The 20589-nt window shown below is 36.9% G+C and overlaps 1 protein-coding gene across 3 annotated transcripts in view; it reads right to left on the reverse strand.

The window, feature by feature from the left end:
- The window catches only part of Mbd5 (methyl-CpG binding domain protein 5), a 115894-nt gene that overhangs the window by 38966 nt on the left and 56339 nt on the right, over nt 1–20589 (reverse strand). For all 3 annotated transcript variants that reach the window (XR_007834548.1, XM_051184726.1, XM_051184725.1), the window contains exons 3-6: nt 19701–20367; nt 16589–16691; nt 15522–15702; nt 7673–9808 (exon numbers count right to left, since the gene is read on the reverse strand). Coding sequence is in view for 2 of the 3 variants with exons in the window: in XM_051184726.1 (XP_051040683.1) it covers nt 7673–9808; nt 15522–15702; nt 16589–16691; nt 19701–19813 (2533 nt within the window). In the remaining variant the exon portion in view is untranslated. The remainder of the gene's footprint in view (nt 1–7672; nt 9809–15521; nt 15703–16588; nt 16692–19700; nt 20368–20589) is intronic.

Consider the following 20589-nt stretch of genomic DNA (forward strand, 5'->3'; position numbering starts at 1 on the left):
TTTATCTCACTTGTCAACATTCTTGACAGAAGTTCACATTGTGATTGAGTTTCATTAATATCTACTGTGATACATGTAAGCCCATACCAACACATAAATGAAGTACTTTAAAAAAATGGTTCATCTAACTCCAATTTTGAATAAGCATTATTTTGTGCTAAGAATTTTCTAAACTGAAATGGCCAAATACTGCCTTTTTAATCCATGAAACTCAAGGGCTTCAGAAAAAAGTCTTATGGAAACGATTCCTTCACTGTTTGACCTTTATCATGTACTTTGCTAACTGTACTTTCATTGCTTACAGGGTCAGAAGTAATTCTTAATAAAAACAAATCCAGAGATAAAATATCATGGCCTAGTGAGTTTCAAAAGTCCCTCTGAAATATGAAGACACGTCTTCTACATTTAAAGGACTGACTTTTTTTAATGATAACATAATAAGTTGAAAGACAATTTTTATGAGAAGACTAGGTATTCCAGGAAAACTTTATTATTATTTTCAAGCCTTAGTAACAGTAATGTGCATTTACAAAAACACATCAACTTCACCTTTCTGCAGATTCTTGACATTCTTCTCTAAGGGACAGGAAGACAGAGGAAGGGACCCCTGGCTGTTTTGTTTCTCACAAGGGAGAAAGGGACCCCAAACAAAAGCACACTGAAGGTGAAGAAGGCAGTTGCTGGATCCCAGGAAATTCTCTTGGACTTTGAGGGCCAAGATGCTGGAGGAGAGGAATGAGGGCAGAAAGAGTTGTGGCTTCAATCTCAGGATGATAAGAAGGTCAGTTGTTGGATGCTGATGAAATGACATCAGAGAAAAAAACAATTGTGTGTGACTCTATCTCTCTGTCCTCTTGTGGAGCTGGGGATGGAACTATGACCTCAAGCATGCTGTGTAGCAGTTCCACCCACAAGCTACAGTTCCAGCCTGCTTCCTTTCTCAAACCCAGAACCTACTGGAATTCATTTAAAAATGTTAGAAAAATGTCAGGTATCCAAGCAGCAAAGTTTATTTGTTTTTAGGTAAACAGGGTATTTGTGTGATAGCAAGACTTGAAAAAGGAGTTAGCTCTCTTGGTGGGATTTGTTTTCTGACCATGCATGAGTGAATTAAAAGGCATTGTTAATTACCAACTAGAAGTTTCACTTCAACAGACAATGCTGGACTTTTATTATAGTCAACTTTGTATTCTATTACACCCTGTTTTATCTGCAGCTGTAAAAGTGCCTAGTTTATTACAGGTGGTCAATAAATACCAAATTACTTCAGGAATATTCTAAAACTAGTATGGCATGTCAATGAACTACAAAAATCAATTTATTATGCTCTGACTAGTATTTTGACAAGCAAAATACAAAATTTGGAGAACACTATAGTGTTATTTTTGAAAACTGTTTCTTATAGCTTATAGCATTAGTGGGTGATACAATCATTTCAGTGTGTCATGACTGTGGCTGAATATTTATGTGGAAGATGTAAACAAGATGGAGTGAGGCTAAAGAGAGTAAACTACAGCATTTTCATAAAACTTTCATTTGTTATACATTAAAATGGTTAGTGAACTGTAATGCTAAATATCTAAAACAAAACAAAAAACAAACAAAAATACCAAAAAAAAAAAAACCCAAAACACAACTTAATTTTGCATTTGTATGTGAGTAGATGTTATAGTGGACATAAGATCAGAGGACAGTTTGCTAGAGTGGGTTCTCCCCTTTCACCATGTGGGTCCTGGGCATCCACCTAAGATGGCCAGGCTGGGCACCAAGCACTTTTTCCTATCAAGTCATGTGGCAGGCTCTATTGAGTGGGAAGACACTGAAAAACACTGCTTTATGATCAGGTCTCTGAAGGATGGTCTACAGAGTTGTGTAAGGGACTATTATCAGACTAAAGTATGCAAGGGTTCCTGTGGAGTTGTGCTGCCTATGAGACCCACACCAAGTTATCAGATGAATGTTCATCCCATGCCCATGGGTACATCTCCTAGGACCACTTCCAAACTCAGGAGACTTTCAGTAGCTCTTTTGGGTTTCTGTTTTGGTTTCACTCCTAATTTGTAAAAGGTGAGATTTCACTTTAAATTTGTAAGAAGTCTAATGGCAAAAAGTAATTTTTAGTTTTTGCATGGCTAGCATTGAGACTGCTAAATTCCTAGAATGTAAGATTCTCACAATTTTGAGTTATTTAGTACCACATGAAAATGGAAATGAAGTCTTAGTATTATTTTTCATAAGTCAACTTTTTGTAGTGTTAGTATTACATCCTAGAATCTGGATGCTTTATGAAACTATTACATGTTTTTGGGCCAGATTTTGGTAAATAATAGCGTAGGTATGCCCTAGAGAGTTGAGAGACTGACAGCTGTATAAGAGAGCTTAATATATTACAATGGAATAAATTTCTCCCAACTAGTACACTACAACAATTTATTTCTTCAAAGGTACAAAATAGATCATTGAATCAGCAAACATCATATCACTCTGAGTTTCATTATCATTCTTGATTACATATACTTAATGTCTGAAGTAAAAACATTTTTACTCCTTTTATATACAAGAAAACATTAAACCTATAATATGTAACAAAACAAGTGGTATAACCCTGGTATAAGGAAACTTCTCAAGGACAGACAATGCTTATAGTAAAAACATCTTTCAACAAAAAGGGTTCGTTCATTCTGCAAAAATTTAACCAAATAACATATTCTCAATCAGTTTGGTTGTCTGACACAGATCACTTTAAATTTTCACAAGGAAATATAGGCTTTAAAAACTTAGTTTGAAATACTTTCAACAGAAACTAGCATGAGTTAAGTTACAACTGTCACGGTGTCCCTGCCGCCTTCTTCAGGCTAACAAATGTACTATACCTGTACCCTCAACACTTGCCATCTCTACCTGTCTGTACTTGTCTCTTCTGGAAAGCACAGGGCATAGCTTACCTTTGCTTTCTATACTAGCATGTTACAAGAATAAATAAACACATATAGCTAACACTTAAATATGTCATAGTCTTTTACACTAAGTGGGTTTTGTGCTCTCAATATTTAACTCTCATACCTGTCATTTCATTAGCTCTCCTGAGTTTCAAACATGATTTTGTGCTGAATGAAAACATTTTTGTTTGCAGTAAAAATATACATACATACTTACATATGTACATACAACAATGTATTTATTCATAGGTTTATTTATATCCTGATGAGTTAATGCATAGAGTTAAGAGTTAAGGCAAATAAATGTGTTAGTTTCTTTTCTGTCACAAACCCATACTTTTGCCCCTCCGAGCATTATAATTTCATGGAGTTAAGAGGAGCTGATTGTTTTTATTATGAGAAGCATTTTATAGTAGAAATAGTTTAATGGCTTTATCATATTGGAAACAGTGTAGTTATTAAGTATACTCATAAAATGATTTAAATCCCTGTTTCTACTTTGTGAAAAGTCCAAGGGAGGGAAGAGCTGTGTGGATTTAGGCAGAGCCTGGGAAATGGTACAGGTGTTTTTGTTATTTGGTAAGTGGATGTGGGTCTACTAAAGTTTGCTGGTCAAGGACACTTGACTTTTTGACTACCCCCCCCCCCAACCAGAACACCACACTTAGGTGGTGAATTTTGTTTTTCTTAAAAACTTGAACACTGTGTGTGTGTGTGTATGTGGATATGAGTTTGTATGCACATGGGTTTGGAGGTCAGTCTAAGCTATTTTCCTTTTTTGTTCTTCATTGTGCTTTCTGATTAAACTCAATGCTTACTGATTTAAAAGGTTAGCTGGCCACCAAGTCCCAGGGGTCCTTCTGTCTCTGCCTAAAACACTAGTATTCTGCCTAAAACACTAGTATTATAGGACTGTGCCATGGCTTTTTACAAGGGCACCAAGGCTCCAAACTCAGGTCCCCTGCTTGCACAGCAAACACTGACAAAGCCATGTATCAGGCTCCTGGCATTTATTTTAAATGTCCACTACTTTGTATTTTCAGAACAGTGTATTTGGTATTCTGTGTCTGGACTGGAGCCTGGGGACTTTGAGGTTTGGTTTCCAGATTCACCAGAACATTGCTAGACAGTTTAAGCATACCAGCAAGGATGTTACTGCTATGAACAAACTAAAATGTTTTCAATGCAAATATTGGGTCTCCCTTGCAATTTGATATTCAAAAGATGAGACACTTGCACAAACTTCAATATAAAATATTAAGAAGTATTTATGGAGAGGTAACTTAAAAACACCCAAAAGAATTAATAAAACACATAGCCTTAAGTTTTTAGAATAAAGAAACTTAGTATTTTTTATATAATTGCCACAATCTCTGCCTCATTCCTATAAGTGAACTGTATACTTACAAAGTTGAATGCAGAATTCACATATAGGCTTGAAAACCAGTAACTTTAGTTTTTAAGATAGAATGAATCTCCTTAAAGGAGATTTGGAGGGGCTAGAGAGATGGTTGGTCAGGTGGGTAAAGGCTGAGTTCAGTCCTTGGAGTCCTCTTAAAGGTAGAAGTAGAGAGCAGACTTCATATGAGTTATCTTGGACTTCCACCCATGTGCTATGGCACATGTGCACTTTCCCTACTTCATATACACACAGTGATTTTGAAAATCAGTAACCAATTGAATTAAGCATGAGAGCAAGTCATTTCTTAATGTCTTCATGTCATAGTTCTGACCTGCTGTTTAAAAGACTGGACAAGGCACGGGAGTAGGTAGGTCACCTGAGCTGTGCTTAGGTTTTGTTAGGAAAGTAGAGTTGGACCCCACTTCCTATCAGTCTGCCACTGCACCATTATGCCATGCATCACCCACAGAGACCACCTATGTGGGGAATTCTCTTGATATTCTAAACAGCTCATCTGTACTGACAAAACACATTCTAATCCTGTGTTCTATTATATCGGACTCCAAAGACAGAAAGCAAAAAGAACTGACTTTTTATCTAAAAGTATATTTCACAATATACACATGTAGATTGTCATATGACTTAATGTGCTATTTGAAAAGGAAAACAGTATTTCTGGAGACAAAACACTTAAGATGAACTTGTGTAGCTGGGAAGGTGGTATTTCAGGATCAGATAAACCTGAGTTCTAATCCTGGATTAGGTATAGGGTTTTGGATAGTGAGGTTCTCTGAGGTTCAAGTTTTTCACCTGTAAAATGAAGACAACATTTTATACCATGGGCAACTATACAGATCATAATGACATGAGTGGACCACTTGGCACACAATAGTAATCCAAGATAGCAATATGCAGCATTTTACAAATAAAATATGGCAGCACATGCTTTCAATCCCTGCACTCAGGAGACTGAGACAGAAAGACCATGAGTTTGAGGTGAGCATGAGCTATGTATCTTATCTCAAAACAACAGCAAAAGACCAAAAGGTGTTTTGCCATACTCTTACAGAGAGCTGTACTATCCTCTGTTGCCTCATTCTCAACGCCCAAACTCAGTGCTCAATGAGTGTTAATGAAAGAACAAGTATCAGTGTAAACAGGTTTATATGCTAAGCAATTATGACAGCATTCAGCTGACATAATTCACTTCATAACAAAAAGAATCATGGGGGTAAAGCCCTTCTCAATATTTATCTCTTCAAAAGAGTTCATCAGTAAATTAATCCATTTTCACAACCAGCTGCAATCAGACCTCTATACGGTAATTATTATTTAATTTTATTAGATCTAATATTTTCAAATTCTTAACTGACCTAGATTTTTACTGTGTATGTCATGTTAGCCTACACATGCTCAGTCACATCTGTTACACTGACCAATATTTGTTATTAATCTTTGAGTTACTCATAGGCTAAAGCTTTTCTTACATTAGTAAACTTGTAGCCCATGTGTCTTTACACCCCTAGCACTAGCAATCTAGGTCAGATGTCTATACTGATAAACGGAACAATAAAATAAATGACTGAGGCTATATAAAATAAGTCTAACAAACATTTTCACATATCCACGTAGACCTGACATGAAGCAAACTATGGTAAAAGATAGCAAAACTGAATAATAAATGAGACTAGTAATGCTTGACCAAAACAATTGAGGCATGATCAATAAATATGGTACATCTTAAAACATTTATGAATTTTATGTTGTTTTAATTTCTAAGTGCATATATTAAACTTTTATTGGTACAGTTTTAGCTAAAACAGCATGAGTCGTGAAAAGTTGGAAGCCCCCTATGCACCCTTTAATTATCCCGTTAAATACAATGTTTCATGAGAATCCTTAAATTAAGAATATCAAGAAGGCACTACTCATTTCAAATTATTTAAGACTGCACTCTTTTTTTTTTTTAAACACAAAAGATCACTGTACAATTCTTCATCAAAAACTGACACCAAAACAACACAAAACACAAACTGTGAAGATGGCAGCATGAGCTGGGAATACCAGGAAAGAGAACATTTGACATTACCTTTACAGACATGTGGATGATAACACTCTTCCAGCACAATGGCATAATGAAGCCTGTCTACACGGGGAAGCTACATCAGCAAAGGTGTCAGCAGTTTTTCTGTCAGTACCAGCAATCTGGATTTTATTTATTCTGTGGTGCTGGGGACAGGGGATTTATCACTGAGTTACAAGCTCCATCCCCCAAAAATTCAGTTTCTCAATCCTGCTGGTTTTAAATATGAATGCTAGTGTTCCTTTCTGCAAAAATCTTTTATTTCTTCCTTGTTCTCTACAGTCTGGAATTGTCAGTGCTGGGTTTTGAGTATTTTCTTTAATGTTTCCATGATCAACTTTTCTGCTGATTGAGTTAGTTTACCTCTTTACTGTTCCAGGATACATTTTTTTTTAAAATAATAATTTCTAAGGATTTTATTGTACAAAAACATAGTTATTTTTTCTAATGTGTCTATTTTTGCATAAACATGTCTCAATTAATAGTGGATGAAGATTTACACTTAATTTGGGTTCAAAACTGGAATACTGACACTAAAAATATAGTTTAGTTCTATGAGAAAACTTAAATCAATTCCATGATTAAAAAAATTTCTGGAAATCAGGTTTTAAAGCCTTATTTTATTAGAAAATTAAAATTATTAATTGTTTTGTTTTAAAAAAGAAGGAGCCAATATCCATTCTTGAGTTTTCTTGACTAAACATTAAAGGACAGAAAACTAGGGTAAGAAACACATTTGAAGATGGCATCCTACTTTACATAACCTCTAGTGATTCTTTCCTATTTACCTATTTCTGTAGAGCAGCAAGAAAAAAAAAATCCATTTTTTTTTTTTTTTTTGTGATTTTGGATTTTCCAAGATGAGCTTCATTTACCTGTATATAAACCAAAACAACTTTTATATGGCGAAGACCAAGGACACGTCCCATGAACCAGGAGACTTTGCCCTCTGTGGCTGCTTTTGCAGTGTACAGTCCAATGGTTATGAAATCAAGTGAAAGTCAAACAATATTCAAACTGACATAGATGGACAACAAATAACAAAAACACATGGACTCCTCTTAGCTAGTATTCTTTCCAAAAGACAAGTCTCTAGTATTCTGTAAATAACATTATAAATACCAAAGAAGTGAGAATTTTCATAATGGGGAAAGGAACATTTCTTATCAATAAATATTTTGGTACAAAAATTTAAAAACGTTAGAAAACTTTAGTACCTTTGGGTACTTTTTTCTAGTAAAATCATACCTGCTTCAGCACTTGTTTGATTATAGCTGCTAACAACGCTGTTTGGTATCACTGGAGTGGAGGACGCTGAAATTCTTGACTGAGGTGGATTGGGATGTAATGAGTTTCCTAAAGCCATGCCCGACTGACTGAGCATCCCACAGTTCCCGCTAGCCTGAATCTGATTTATTAAACCTGCAAGATGGTGGTTGGGGACTGGACTGTTACTGTGAACAAAGTTAGTGTTTGCATTGTGGCAGTGCACAGCTTCCCCTCTTAAAGGTATGTTCTGTGTCAGTGAATTCTGAAGAACACTGGAATTCATATTAGGATCTGGAAAATGCAGCTGGTTAGCAGAGCAAGGCAAAGCAGTATTTGATCCCCCACAACCCGGGGTACTATTGCTACTCAAGTGAGAGCTTTGACAACTCATAGACTGTAGTAACTGAGACATTGAACTTATGGGAAATGACCCCTGCCCCTGCTTCCTTAGCAAGTCGGGTCCAGGTTTAGGAACTGCAGAACTATCCATTTGAGACTGTCTGAGCAAACTCAACACTGTGGTAGGCGGCTGTTTTCTTTTCCGTAATGAGTCTTTTTGCTGAGACATCAACTTATCTCTTAGTGCTGCTCGACCACTTTGACCTTCACCTGTTGGGAGAAGCATGTTGGCAGTTGGAGGGAACATGGTGTTTAAAGTGCTATGTCCTTCTGTGTTGCCACTGCTGGCAACAGCTCCAGAATTGTTACTGCTGCTACTGTTGTTACCAGCAAGTTTGTTTTGATTTGCTAGCTGTGCTTTGGCTGCTGCTGAGAGTAAACTACTTGCTGGAAAGGAGGCAGCATTGTGCTGGTTCAAGATCTGATTTAAAGGCATTCCCAGCAAACCAGGCTGACTCTTTACAGAACCATTTCCGGCAGATGCAGTAGGAAAAGCTGCACTGCTAGGGGTATTAAGTACATTACTCATTCCAGCAATTAATGGGTTAGGGATATCCTTGTACTGATGATGTCCATCAGACTTGGTAGAAGGGCTTGATGGCATTGATGGCCTTGGGGAACCTATTGTTGACCTTGGTGACCTAGGTGGAACCTTGATGCCACTACAAGTGGCCTGGGGTCCTACAGGTGGCATCATGAAATTTCCATGATCTGATGACGTGGAAGATGAGCGTGATCTTTGGGGCGATGCCTCAATCCTTCCAATTCCAGTCCCCATCATGTGCACTGGGGATGTCACTGGAGAAGGGGACAGGGAGGTTGAAGCTGAATGCTGAATTCTTTGTACATGACTCCCATGATTCATATGACCAGGTTTTACAGTTGGCAAAGGGAGATTACTTGGCAAAGGAACAACAGCAGGAGGCATGCTTACATTCATCACAGGTACCTGAGAGTGGACATTTGAATGGAAACTGGTTGGATTAATGATAATAGGGTTCTGGTTCACTGGTTTACTAGGAATAGGGTCAAGAATGCCAAGTGGATCTTTCTCAGATGTTAATGGCTTTTTCTGAAGAGCACAAGAAGGTGGAGGAGGGGGAGGTGGGCCTTGGGGTGGTTTGTGGTGGAACATTGCTCGTGGCATTTCCATATTAGTTGAAAAATTACACATTGGTTTTTTCATTACTGGACTCTTTGTAGTCAAGGTTGGGGAAAGAGGTATATTAGTTCTTCCAGCCATGGCACAAGATGACTGTACGGGAGAACCATGTAGCATTACTGAAGGTGGAGAAAGAGGAGTCCTATTCAGGTGAATAGGACTAGAATTGGGAGCCCCATGAAAACCAGGGTTATTTCTTGTGAGGACATCAGGGCTTCCAAGTGGGTCAGTCCTCGGAGAGATAGAGCCATCTCCATAGATCTGGGAACCTGATGATGCTGGGCTGGGTAGGCCTCCATGGCTGCCACGAAATGGAGATTTCTGTCCATGTTCACTGCTGCCCAACCTTTGTCGGGGGTAAACAGGGTGGAGTTCTTGCTGCTGGCTTCCAGGCAGGTCTTGCGCATATAGTCTTCCCATGGCGTTTGATGATCCCGTCATTAACTTGAAAGGATTCTTACATTCAGGCATTACAGAATTTGTAATTCCTTCATGAGACTTGTTTCTTACTGATCTTGGAGTTGCCGCCCGTGAAGGTACCACTGGAGTTGCATCTAATGTGAAAGAGAAAAAGAACTTTGTTAATCGTCTCAATTATTTTGTGTTGGGAAGAATGGAGGAAAAGAGAATAGAGGAGGGCGAGACAAGGACACCCGGCAGCGCAAATTTATGAATAACAGCTGTCACAGACTATATAATTAAAGAAATTCCATAAGCTATACTAAACTTGGATCTAAACAAAGTACACGATTCACCATTATTTGAGGAAAGGTTCTTAATAACTGTTTATTATACTTGTTTACTCCTTGTGTCTTAAGAAGGCATGGGCATAGTAATCAGTAGACTGACATTAGCCATTTTAATATTTAGAATTCACAAAAGCAAGACTGACAGCCCAGATGGCATTGGCACTGTTGTTATTTTGCTAGAATTGCAAATTACAAGAACAGTCACAATAGAAAAGTTTAATCTCCATGGCACTTTTTCTTACATTACCTAAATAAATTGCTATTTCTACAAGACAATGCATTACTCTGTGACTCTTTCAATTACTTGATTGAACCCTACCTAGATGCTATGATAATAGTTCCTTATCCCAAAATTGTCACCGTAACAGCAAACACTTAATTTCTGTGATTGAGTGAATGAAGTTACAATTCTCTCTAATGATGATTTAACAAGAAGACATGCAGTGATATCATCATGCTTACCTTCCTATCATGTCTGAACTTCTGCATAATACTATTTCTTAATTGGTTCTTATTGTAAAGACAGTTTTAGTTCATTAACTTAGGTGCAATACTACAATCCTTTTATAAGGACAGACTTCACATCTAAAATTTAGTTGTGGTATTGGAGTCCTCAGTTCTAGGTTGCAATTGAGTATTCCCTTTTTACACGAGTTTATTTCTCTATCCTTTTGGAATACCTTCAGTTCCTTTGGAGATCAGACAGAATATGGGCAACAAAAGGAAGCTGGCTTATCATACAGAATTTTTATCCTATCATGTCAGAATTCTAGGTTTAAAATTTTGTATTTCTTATTTTTTAAGGCCCTCAGGATAGCTAAGTATTACATAAAGTTGCACCTTCTAAAACAAAATGGCAAATAATATTCTCATATGCTAATTCCCATTAGTTTGTGTTGGCTGCTTAGAGAGCTATGTTTAAAAAAATGCTGTCATAGCTGTACTCTATGAGAAAATGTCAGAAAGTCTATTAAGGCACAGGAGATGGAAGTGGCACCAATCATACTACATATTTGCCATATCTATTTTGAGACTTAAAAACATATTAGCAATTATACTTAGATTCATTTGCAATCAGAGATATAGTTACAGGGGTAATTACACCCTTAGAATGAATCAACTTCTACTATTTGCAAGAGAGTATACAGGTCAAACCATATAATAACTTCTAAGACAGCATTTCCCAACCTGGGGTACACAGATTATAGTACAAAAAGAGAGAAGTTCCCCCTTGTAATACATAGACTTTCTGATTATAGCCTATTTGAAAGAATAATTATGTTGAAAACCAACAGAAGACAGAAGATACTCAAAATTGAGGATATATATATATATAAAGAGGGTTATTAAAGGTTCTTAAAGAAACAACAAAAATATGTAGGACATTGTACTTGGTGTATGGTAAGTATAGGATTAAATGTAGTAGCATGATCATGGACTATACTCTATATAGTCATAATATTCTATATAGTAATAAGGTGGTGTTACACACCTTAAATCCCAGCATTCGGGAGGCAGAGGCAGGTGGATCTTTGTGAGTATGAGGCCAGCCTAGTCTACAAGAGTTAGCTCCAGGACAGGCTCCAAAGGCACAGAAAAACCCTGTCTCCAAAAAAAAAAAAAATAACGTTTTTGCAGATTTTCTAATTAAAAAAAATATATATTTATAATTACCTACAGTTTCATGATTCAGATACAGACAGTCATGGCATTTTTTTTTTTAACACTGAACTAACAGAATGTATAGAATAGCTATGATTTAGAAGCAATTTCTTCTATATCTGAGAATAAATTGGTATTATCTTCAACATAACAGGAATGCCAAATAGACAAGAGTCAGGGTGATGTTGAGTGAAAGGGCTAAAGCATCTTAGCAAGTGTGGAAGCTTGGTATTGCTCAGGTGCTGCCAAGTATATACAAGTAGAACATTTAAAAGAACAAATGGGAAACTAAGCTAATATGTGTGCCAAAGGGAGGTGAAAACCACTCAGTAAGTTGGGATTTCTAATTAATTAAACCTCAATTTATGATAATATAAAGTATGAAGCTATTAAAACAATCCACTTAATCCAACAACACAGACAATTCTAAAAGGAGATGGGACATCTCATTGTACCTTTAATTTCAAGAATTGAACTTGTATGGACAGGTACAGCAAAAAGATCTAGATCAAGATTTTGCTGGGTTCAGAGACAGCTGACCCGGACAAGGGGGAGCTCATGGACCCCCAGGCTGATAGCTGGGAAACCAGTATTATACCAACTCAGACCCCCTGAACGTGGGTCTCAGAAGGCCTGGGAAGTCTAAGGGACCTCTTGACAGTGGAACCAGGATATATCCCTGGTGCACGAAAGGACTTTGGAAGCACATTCCCCATTGAGGGATACTCCCTTAATCTAGAGGCAGGAAGGAGGGCCTAGTCCTTACTCCAAATGACTTGACAGATTTAGATGAACCCTCCTGGAAGGCCTCACCCTCCCAGTGGAGTGGGTGGGATTGGGAAAGGAAGGGGGATTCAGGGGGTATGGGAGGGAGAGGGAACTGGGATCGATATGTAAAGTAAGAAAAACTAATAAGTAAATAAAAACGATTCTTCTGGGCCTTTAGAGTATCAGGGCAAAAAGAGGAATAATACATTGTGATATAAGGTGGTACAAGATCAGCACATTTAAGAGCAGTGTGGGCTGGAGATGGCTTAGTGGTTTAGAACACTCACTGCTCTTACAGAGGACCTGGGCTTGGTTCCTAGCAGCCTCATGGCAGCTCATAGTCACCAGTAATTCTAGTTCCAAGAGATCAGATGTCCTTATCTGAACCTCTGCTGGTACCGGGCACATATGTGCCCTACATACAAGTAGGAAAACACATAAATAAATCTAAAAATATAGAGCATATTCAACACATGTGCAAGATACATGCAGAGTGATAATAGCCATACTAAGATAGCAAAGCAATGATAAATTCTAAATAATTTATTACTATCAAATTTACCTTTACACTGTTGGAGGCGATTTTTATTTAAAAAACTACCTTGTTAAGAAATAAGGTCTCTGATGCTGGGGAAACCCATAGAAACAGGTGACCTGAGCAAGTGGGAGCACATAGACCCCAGTCTGACAGCTGGGGAATCAGCATAGGACTGAACCAGGCCCCCTGAACATGGATGTCAGTTAGGAGGCCTGGGCAGTCTATGGGGCCTCTGGCAGTAGAACCAGTGTTTATCCTAATGCACGGATGGACTTTGGGGGCTCATTCCCCATGGAGGGATACTCTCTTAGCCTAGGCACCAGGGGAGGGCCTAGGCCATGCCCCAAATGATGTGACAGACTTTGATGATTCCCCATGGAAGGACTCACCCTCCCTGGGTAGTGTATGGGGAGTGGTGCAGAGGGTTAATGGGGGGCCATGGGAGGATGGATGTAAGAGGGAACTGGGATTGATATTTAAAATAAGATTGTTTGTAATTGAAATAAAATTATTAAAAAAGAAAGAAAGGAAGGAAGAAGTAATGTCCTTGAAAGATTTTCTTGTCACCCACCTCAGTGCAGCAATTCTTTTGATTATTTCTTGTTCAAAGTGAGTGGTTTACTGGACAGCATCTCTGTTTACAACTAATAGGCAGTTTTTCTTTCTCTGCACTTTTGTCCTGAGTCCTTTTTGGTTCTCAATGGCTTGGCCCCAGTTCATTTATTATTTAATCTCCCACTCAACTCAGATTATTTTCCATGTCATCTACTAATTATAGTACACTTAGGCTGAATAATAAAGCTTCTATTCTTTTTATATTTAAATTGTTTTTCAAAGCAGATTCTGATTCTTTCTGAGTTCTGCCATTAAATTTGGATGATTATTATAGACTTTGTACACCATGTTGATACTTTTCAGAGTTTTGTAGAACAGAATCAATTGTTCATTAAACAAACACTTGGGAGCTTAGCTGCATTCATTTTCAGTTACTGTTTCCGTGTTAGATAGGCTGTGCTATTTTGAAGGGAGTTCATGTAAGTGCTATCAACAGAAGCTCCTCAGCCTTAAGTAATCCCATGGAGTACAAATTAATCATTAAGAAAACAACTTCACAGTAGAAAAATTGAATGGGTCCAATCTTAAGCAAGCAATTAAATTTAATGCTATCAACACAGGATTAGCTGATATTATGTACTTTTTGATGAATATATAATATCACTTACATTACATTCCTACCAAACTGAGCATAAATGTAATGTGAAGAAGCAATTAAAAAGTCCCAACTGAGGAATATTCTGCAAAGCCAGCATATGTGCCTCAAAAATGTCAGTGTCATGAAAGATAGACATAAACTGGGAAATTGAAGATTAAAGAAATGGAAAAGCTAATTATAGCATACAATCTCTGATTATATTCTAGATTCTAAAAGAAGGAATGAACTTTTACAAAAGCTACGAGCGTTATTAGTAGGAAAATGAAAGAAACTTTAACATAGACTACATGTTAGTTCATGGAATTTTATCAGCACCCTGGATTGTGGTAGCATAGGCGAATGTCTTTTATTTATACAGTCAGATGATATTATATTCTTCCTCATCAGGGAGCATTTAATGTCAATAAGAATATTTATGTACAACTTGGAAAACCAAACTTAACAGCACATGGGAATTCAACAAATTCCCTGGCAATTTTCTGTGATTCTGCAATTTTTCACAAATGGAAGTGTCAGGATTAGTAAGGCAGCTCAGTGGGCAAAGGTGTGACAACCTGAGTTTGACTCATGACAGAGAAGCTACTTTTGCATGTTGTCCTCTGACCTTCATGTGTGTGCTGTGACCATCCATGTGCAAGCATACACAAACATAATTTAATAAACTAATGTACTAAAATTTTTCCTTAAAAAGGAATGTGTGTATGTGTTGGGAGTATATCATAAAAACTCTGGGCCAAGTGATTTATACTTGAATAAGTGCTTACCAAATAGCTACTATGACTAAAAAACTAACATGGTTAACTTCCTTTTATTTGCCTGTGGTTGAAAAAGGACTTTCTCATATAATAAATATATCCTGATTACAGTTTCCCCAGCTCTCCTCATCCCAGTTCCTCCCTCCCTTTCTGTCTCTCATTATAAAGCACACAGGCTTCTGAGGGCTAACAATAAAGTAAAATGTAATAAGATAAAACAAACTTCTGATAATACTGATAAGCTAAATTTGAGACGATCTTATCCATTGAAATCTAGCCCTATGTAAGTGGCTGTTTTCCTATAAGACAATGTAGCCTGTAAGCTTGTCTGTAGACACCTACATAGAATATCAATTTGATTTTGATTCTGTTACTGTATGATGTGAATAATAAAATTTGAGAAATAGATGCACAGTAATTTTTCAGATAAAATTTGCTGCTTGTACTCAAAGTTTAAAACACACCACACTGTGGATGTTCAACATACAGAGTGGGGAATCCCTTTGCAAAGTGATTTTTAGCTATTCTTTGTCTTGGAGTAGAGTCTGAGTGATCTCCTAATCCTACAACAATATTACATACTTGTTCCTCCTCCAGGACTGGTAAGCACCAGAGAAGGGTGTGGGGCCTCCATGCTTTTATGGAGTGTGGCCACTGCGATGATTTTTCTCTTATGGATGCATAGCTTTGTGACATCTTCATCTGCTTTAACATCTTCTGCTGTTCTCTGCTTCACAGCAGCTCCAGGATCAAAATTAAAAACCTGGAAAAAAAAAAATCACAGCATCTGTTTATAGGAGGTCCATGAAAGTATTTATGATAGCTAAGCTAATTAAACATAGGGAAGGGCATCATAACTGATAGTTTCTGATTTAGATACTTCCTATGGCATTTCAACACAGAAACAAAAGGAGCATAAGGTGAGAAACAGGAAAAACCACAGCATCTATAACTAATTACTTATTCCCAGCCTGATCAGTTCCCCCTTCTGTCCTCCCCTTTCTCCTCCTTTCTCCCTAGAAAAGGGCAAGGTTTCCATGTACACCAGCCAGTGCACATCAAGCAAGAGCAGGCACCTCCTCTCCCACCAGGGCTGGATGAGGCAGCCCAGTAGTTAAAAATATATTAACATACAAGAAAGAAAAAGGTTTTTATTAGTCTTTAGTTTAAAAACTAGTAGAGTAATTAGAGAATTGCCTATTTTCATACCAAATAATAGCTCACCTTTTAAAATTATTCTGCTTTGACTTTCTAAAGTAATTAAACTTACTTCCTACTTTTGTTATGAGAGATGAACTTTATGATTTTAAGAGTATCTGTGGCAAATATACTGATAGCAGTGCTGCTAAGCATAACATTACAGATCTGAGTAGCCACAGCAGTGAATGAAAGTACTATACTATAAGCAAAGTTCCAATAAAAAATACAATGAAATAGTCACTATGTCACCTCTGAAAATGAAAATTATATTCTCACAATCTTTAAGGATTCCAAAGTGCACATATAATAATTAAAATAAATGTAAGACAAGAGAACACAAAAGTGAGATACCAAATGAGAAAAGCAAATACATAAAATATCTACAACCAAACCAAAACCAAAAAACCAAACCAAAGCAAAACTCTGCTGTACTGGATCGTGATGGTTACCTTGGGAAGTATAAGAGGACATTCCAAGCCACACTTGCATGTTCCATCAGTAAGCAGGTATGTTTTAACCTGCTCCAAGCAAGATAACAAAGACCCACTGGGACTGTAAAAATAGTTTAAAAAAAAATCAGGAAATAATTTTGATGACACATACTATAAAAGAGCACAATTTATAGACTTATTGTTCCTTCACAAGATAGTATTTTCCTACTAAGGAAAAATATTTTCTTTGCCAATATTATGTTAGCTACTAAATTATAGACTTTAACACTCTCCTTCTTTAGAACAGATATATTTCTCAGAAAAATATGCACGTTCATAGAAAATGAAAGAAAGCATTTTGAAAACCAATAGATTAAAGATAGGAAAACTCCTTAAGAAAGGACATAAACAACAGACAAAGGAAGAGGAAAAATACATCAAGTACATGATGGCGGTGCACACCTTTAATCCCAGCACCTACGAGGCAGAGGCAGGCAGATCTTTGTGCGTTCAAGGCCAGCATGGTCTATACAGCCAGTTCCAGGACATCCAAGGCTGTCACCCAGAGAAACCCTGTCTTAAAACAAAACAAAACAAACAAACAAAAAAAGCACATAAAGTAATGCTGTTTATTTCAACCATATGGTCTGCTTTAAGCTCTTTGAGGAGAAAGCAAAACTGCAACATGTTTCTAAATGTGATCTAATTCTTATTCTACCGAACAGCAAAACTGTCCAGAAAGAGAAAGGGGTATTAGGCATAACTGGACAAAGAAGAGGAACCTTTGAAGAGATGGAGTGTTTGGTAGTAGAGAGAGCTGCACAGGGCACAGGCTCAGGCTTTGAAGTCAGTCAAGTAAGTCAGCATGGATACACTTCCAGTCTATACTTTAGGTACTAAGTCTGATGAAAGGATAAGTCTTTAATACTTATTTACATTAGGGGACTGTCTAAAAACAGAATTTGCATTTTAGGACTTTTTTTATTAATTGGTTGATTTTTATAATATAAATGCATACTGTGCCTTGAAATTTTTATGTTGAGACTATATTTTATTTATGACGATTTAGAAAAACCTGCTTTATATGTGAGGCACCACTCTTAGATCTTAGATGGAGTCTATTCTGCCTCTGAAGAAGCACAGGCAGCAGTGCCTGAAATGGATTAGGTTAAAATGCAACTCATACTGTATTCATGTAAATTACAAGTGATTTGGGTACAAAAGGAAAAAAAAAAAAAAAAGAAAGAAAGAAAATCCTCAACTTAGTTAAATGAACTAAGGCGTTTTAGATTACATGAAAGAACAACAATTTTCACATTACAGACTAGAGTTTCACCAGAGGAAATGGGTAGTAATGGCTTTAAAGTTTTCATAAGTTTAATAAAAATGTCACTAAAATTAATCATATTGATTTTTTTCACATGAAGAATTAGTAAGTTTAGTAAGAAGAAACTGCTCAATATTTTACTTAAAAGAAAGCTTATAGATGGCAATCCAGAGGGATTTACTTGTAAAATTTAGCCTAAAGTGAAGAGTTCCTAAATTCTATTAAGAATACTCCAGATACTTTAAAAATAATTCCTATCACTCAGTTAGGTTTTTTCTTCAGTTACAGCTATTTAATTAACTTCTGGTAGTAATAATTAACATATAAATAGTCACATCTTAAATCACAGATAACGCTTAAAAGATTGCAAACAGAAGGAAAACTGATCCCTGTTTGCAATCCTTCCATGCCATGAGGCAGGGACAGCTGAAAACTAAGCTGAAAATGCCCAACTGTGTGCCCACAGGAGTAGCATAAGGTGGGAGAACGTCCCCCAAAGGCTCTAGCAGTAGTTTAACTGGTCTGAGACCAACAGATCAAATTGATGCTGGCTTGACTGAAAGTGAAAACATTTTAATTCTTAGCTTATCTATGACGTTCCTCTCCAAGAATTCTTGTGGTTCTGATTTGATTTGGAGGCCTCATGCTAAGAGGATTATCAGATATTCAAGACTAGGGAGGCTTGGAAACTCATGGACAAGGTAACTGTGGATTCTTAGAACTTAATTTGGATTTTGACTCCTAGACTTGATCTGATTTTTACTCATAGCAATGTGAAAAGATGATTTCATAAGGAGTTATCAAAACTTTGGAATCACTTGGTCTAGGCTGAATATACACTTTTTTCTTTATAATCTTGAAACAGTCATAAACAGAAACATATCACTGATAATTTGTGGTATTACATTAATAACAAAATATTTCTGACAATCTATGAACTATATCGGTAATAGGAATACTTTGAGAAGATTGGTTATGAGTCATTGTGTATCTTATTTCCATAGGCTGGCTCCACATTCCTTTCCTTCCTTCCTTCCTTCCTTCCTTCCTTCCTTCCTTCCCTCTTTCCTTCCTTCCTTCCTTTCTACCTATTTATCTTTGTAGAACTTAAGAATTCTATTGAAGCTAGGTTACAAAAGCCACATTGAAAGTAATAGCATCAATATAATGGTGTGATGCATCTTTGATAAATTTCTGTTCATATTTTGTATCACAAAGATTTATGGTATCTAATCTTTCATAATTTATTAAAAAACTACAGAGTAATAAACTTAGGGGTCACATATTTAATAAAGAAGGATAAAACTTTGTTTTGTTTTTGTTTTTCAGACAGGGTCTCACTATGTTGCCCTGGGTGGCTTAGAGCTTGCTATGTAGAACAAGCTGGTCTTGAACACAGAGAGCCTTCTGCCTCTCCCTCCCAAGCACTGAGATTAAAGACGTGCACCACCACACCTGGTTAGGATGACAGTCTTAAGAGATACTGGGCCGATTTCTAGTATTTTAATTTTCCTGTGAGTATAGTATTCTTGTTTATGTTTCTTTTAGAAAGCTTTGTTTTGTCTTTATCCTATTACAGAGAAGCAGAAAGAGTAATTACACAGACATGAGTAATCTGAAGAAATTCACATTGCTAAGCAGCACAGAATAAAAATACTTGTGTACTTCTAGCACAGAGGTCCTCTATTTAAGTTTATGTTAGGTGCCGTCAGTCACAATATTTTGTTCCCATAGAGATCAGTCTTTTCCTGCCTTACTCTTGAAATTGCAAACATGGGGGTAACAGATAGCAGAAGAGCTCACCTGATGTACAGCACGCCACTGTGATCCACACGCCGCTGCCAACCTACAGGAACCTGGATAGCTGGAAGACCTCCTTCCTTGTCTCCTCCGTCACACTCTTTGCCTCCATTCATTTTCTGTGTCTGCTTGGGGTGCTCCAAAGATATCAGCAATAAGATGATATCCTTCTATTACAGATCATGGTGGCCTTCAAAACTGGGCCAACATAGCACAGTTTGCCTGGACTACGAAATACATCAGGAAGCTTCGGCTCAGTTTGGAACCAAGTCCTTTAAATTTGCCATTGTGAAAATGTTTCCCATTATAATCTACATTAAATAAAAAATATTTCATTCCTAGGCATGGTCTACATAGGCAAAAACAAATACTTTCAGCCAGGGAAAAATCATAATTCAGCTATGCTGGTACCTGTCTGAAGCAGAAGAGGGAGAGGTGAAAAGTTTTTAGTTGAACATTTTTTCATGGACTTTGATACTGGACTAAAATAGCCTCCACTGTCTTGAAGTGGTCTGTTTTGACACTACCAGCTGGTTACTGTTTCCAGATGCTACCCGCCTTTACAGGCCACATTCTTTTGGCTTCCTCTTTTATTTTCCAATGCGAATCCAAGGTGTTGCATGTTGGTTCATCTGGTGTTTTCATGACTTTAAAATTCCAATAATGTAGCCTGAAATATATGAAAATATGTAAACTGTACATTTAATGTTGAAAGCCACATAATTTGAAAATAAATTTCTAAATGTACCCAACCACTGTTGTGTTCTTTGCTGTCAAAATCATATGTAAAATTCAATTTATCTTTTTTGAAAAAAAAAAAAAGCTTATTTTTCAGTGTTTTTTTCTTTCTAAAGTTTTTAAATAGTAGAAGAAATAAAACATACATATCCAA

The sequence above is a fragment of the Phodopus roborovskii genome, unplaced genomic scaffold (genome assembly GCF_943737965.1).
Source record: "Phodopus roborovskii unplaced genomic scaffold, PHOROB, whole genome shotgun sequence".
Classification (NCBI taxonomy): domain Eukaryota; kingdom Metazoa; phylum Chordata; class Mammalia; order Rodentia; family Cricetidae; genus Phodopus; species Phodopus roborovskii.